The sequence below is a fragment of the Vidua chalybeata genome, chromosome Z (assembly GCF_026979565.1).
Source record: "Vidua chalybeata isolate OUT-0048 chromosome Z, bVidCha1 merged haplotype, whole genome shotgun sequence".
NCBI lineage: Eukaryota > Metazoa > Chordata > Aves > Passeriformes > Viduidae > Vidua > Vidua chalybeata.
This window is the reverse complement of record NC_071570.1, coordinates 24,698,735-24,701,998: the sequence shown is the minus strand read 5'-3', so window position 1 is coordinate 24,701,998 and position 3,264 is coordinate 24,698,735. Positions and strand designations below refer to the sequence as shown.

Sequence of the window (3,264 nt, the reverse complement as noted above, 5' to 3'; positions counted from 1 at the left end):
TGTTGGTTGTTTTTTCTTTTAAAGTCAAGTCAAATTTAACAAATACAGGTCTCACTTATAAGCAATGAAGTGTAGAAACCACTGCAAATCATGCAGTGGAGGGAGCAGTCCAAGTTTACACTCCAGAGATTACAGTGGCAAAGGGATGGTTCAGGAAGCTTCCTTCCTAAAGTAGGTAGAAGGTTACAAATTAATCTCAAAAGAGTTTATAGGTCTCCAAAGAGTTAATGAGTAGGTTAAAACTGCCTGCTTCTCTTAATTGTCTACAGGGCAGTTGGTCCTGTAGCATATAAAGTACCCATACATGAATAGAAGTACAGCAGAGAGAGCCAGCAAACAAACAGCAGACAGGAACAAAGTGCTGTGTCTTCTGCAAAAGATGCCAAAAGGTCTTTTTACATTCATTCGTCTTCTTATGCTTTTACTCAGTTTCTCTACTGTTTGCCTGGGAGTACTTTGCATGTCCTCAAATTCCTCCATGTGCAGATGTGGAAACAACAAGCTAGTATTTTATTGCCTGTTAGCTTTGGGGCTCTGCCTCCTTGTTACTGGCATTTTCTGGAGCACTTTCCATGAAGTCCTGAAATACAGGGCCCTTGGCATCTTCATTCGAAATCCCAGCCACAGAGAACCACATGTCTGCACCATAGACAGATATGTGTTGCAGATGAATTGGGAGGGAGGGATGCTATTTTTTAAACATACCTTGAAAAGAAAGAAGCAATACAAGGTTTTTACAAAATGCAAATCCTATAGCCATTTTATTATTTTTCTGTGGAGAGAACTGTAGTCTCAAATTTTATTTGCTAGAGCAAGCAACAATGTGCAAACAGCCATTCATGCAAACAATACCTAAGGTAAGATATACTATGTGAAACAGAGAAAGTTTCAGATTTTCCAAAGCTGCCAAAGCCATGCATGGAGGCAGCAGGTGCAGTTATTCCAACTTCATGCAGGAGCATACTGAGTTCCATCTCAGCAGACAATTTAAGATGCTGCTGTGGGGTAGATGCTCATGTAGGTCGCCAAAGTTGAGGTATGCAGGGGGCCTCTGCTCATTCTTATGGCTCCTGCTTACATTTTATTGTCTAATTGTCCCCCTGATTTAAAAACCTCACAAAATTCAACCAGGCTAAGTACAAAGTTCTGCATCTGGGTTGGTGCAAATCGAAGCACAAGCAATAGAGAATGGTTTGAGAGCAGGCCTGGAGAGAAGAACCTAGTGGGGGGGTGTTGATGAAGTAGGTCAATGTGACCAAGCAATGTGCACTTGCACCCCAGAAAGCCGAATGTGTCCTGGGCTACATCTAAAGAAGTGTGACTAACAGGTTGAGGGAGGGGATTCTGCTCTTTGGCTGTGTCTTTGTGAGTCCCCACCTGGAGAATTTGATCCAGATCTGGTGTCCTTGGCACAGAAAGGGCATGGACCTGCTACAGTGGGTCCAGAAGAGCACCATGAAGATGATCAGGGGAATGGAACTCTTCTCCTGTGATGACAGGCTGAGAGAACTGGAGTTATTCAGCCTCCGAGAAGGTTCCAGTGAGTCTACAGCACCCTATGTTCATGAAGGGAACTTATAGGAAAGATGGACAGGGACTTCAAAAAAGAACATGTAGTTACAGGACAAGGGGGATGGTTTCAAATGGAGAAAGGTTATGTTTATATTAGATATTAGGGAAAAAAATGCTTCACTGTGAGGGTGGTGAGGCACTGGAGCAGGTTGCCCAGAGAAATTGTGGCTGTCCCATCCCTGGAAGTGTTCAAGGCAAGGTTGGATGGACAACCTGGTCTAGTGGAAGGTGGCCCTGCCCATGGCAGGAACTGAATGATCATTAAGGTCCCTTCCCAAAACATTCTGTGACCCTATGATTTTGTTCTTAACCAAGTATGATGCTTTGAAAGAGAGAGTCTCTTAAACTGCAGTAGGCCTGGCAAAACTCTGTAAAATGGTCACTGAATAAAAATTTCTTTTCCTGGACTGTTGTGGAAACCATACTAGAAACACTGACAATGGGTGCTCTAAAGGCACTATAAAAGCAATATTCAGTAAATTTTGGTTAGATAAGCAGCAACATACCAAATTTATTTTAAAACTGTGGAAAACAATGGTTATTGCAATAATAAATAACTTTGAACACTGATCCCATTCTTCTTCCAAATTAAACTTTTCTGTCACTTGTTAAAATACTCACAATCATGAGTGTTTGTATGCCATGGTTGGGAATTTTCATGGGGAAGGCTTGTCTTTTTAGAATGCTGTGTTTTAATAAAACATTCTGTACAAAGACAAGGCAAATGATACCAGTTATGCCTACATTTTATATTAATGTATTTCATTCTTTAAACACACTTAGATATCTGTTTACAGTTAAAGCCTCATCTAAATTTTGGAAATATGACAGATGAAGCATCTAACCAAGCTCTGTGAGATAAATCACACTTCACCATGATATGTTTTTTTCTTATTTTAGGCCTGACTTCTATCCTCCCTCTTATGAAGACAGCATAGATCCTGAAAAACTGGTCTCCCCACTGTCATTTGCCTCCACACTAAAACAGCAAGAATTCATCAATATTCCTCTGTCTCCATACAGTGAAAGCAGTGCAGGGTTTGTCAGCGAAACAAATGAGCAGGAACAGCCACCACCATACACATTATCTCTGGAGCAGCAGCAAACAGCTGGCCAAGACCCAAATCCCAGAAGCAGGTTAAATTCTCATATATTCATGCAAGAAATCAGTTGCCAGAAGGACACAGATTTCCAGAGGATCTCCGGAAGAGCAACACCTGTCAAAACATGAGAGACAGGCAGCCAGTAAAATCCTTCATCTGTGGAGCAGGGAAAAGTGGAAGAAGATTTGTGTCAGTGATTCCTAATAGTACCACTATTTAAGGTGAAATTGCAGAGGAAAAACATTGATCATTTGTGACTTAGAGTGGAGTTGGAGGGGATATGTAAAAGTGCTAAGTATTTCAAATTAGAATAAATCTCCAGAGAAACAGAAATGCTCAGGCTTGTCTAGTAGAAGTCACCATCTCTGGCAATAGAAGTTTCTTACACTGCAAGATAAATGAAGCATCATGGTGTTACCAATCTTGACTTGTGCTTCATAAGGAGTTTCAGAAGAAAGCTCTCATTTTTGGTTTTGAGACATTAACAGACTTGGAAAACCCATTAGCTTAGCTTTCGTTTGAAATTTGCAGATTATTTGTTGCATCTGATTACTTTTGTATTGTACGCCTTTCAAGTTATTTGTTTTAT

At 40.7% G+C, this 3,264-nt stretch overlaps 1 protein-coding gene across 1 annotated transcript; it reads left to right on the top strand.

Annotated features, from left to right (window-relative positions):
- The first annotated feature begins 316 nt into the window (after positions 1-316).
- TMEM252 (transmembrane protein 252) lies at positions 317-2,803 on the top strand. Its single transcript, XM_053968704.1, has 2 exons — positions 317-660; positions 2,473-2,803. The coding sequence occupies exons 1-2, from the start codon at positions 380-382 to the stop codon at positions 2,801-2,803; spliced, it is 612 nt and encodes a 203-aa protein (XP_053824679.1). The 5' UTR covers positions 317-379.
- Positions 2,804-3,264: the final 461 nt, after the last annotated feature.

Coding starts and splice junctions, on each gene's coding strand:
- TMEM252 (XM_053968704.1), top strand. CDS start 380: ATGCCAAAAGGTCTTTTTACATTCATTCGTCTTCTTATGCTTTTACTC. Junction 661..2,472: donor TGCACCATAGACAGATATGT/GTTGCAGATGAA, acceptor TTCTTATTTTAG/GCCTGACTTCTATCCTCCCT.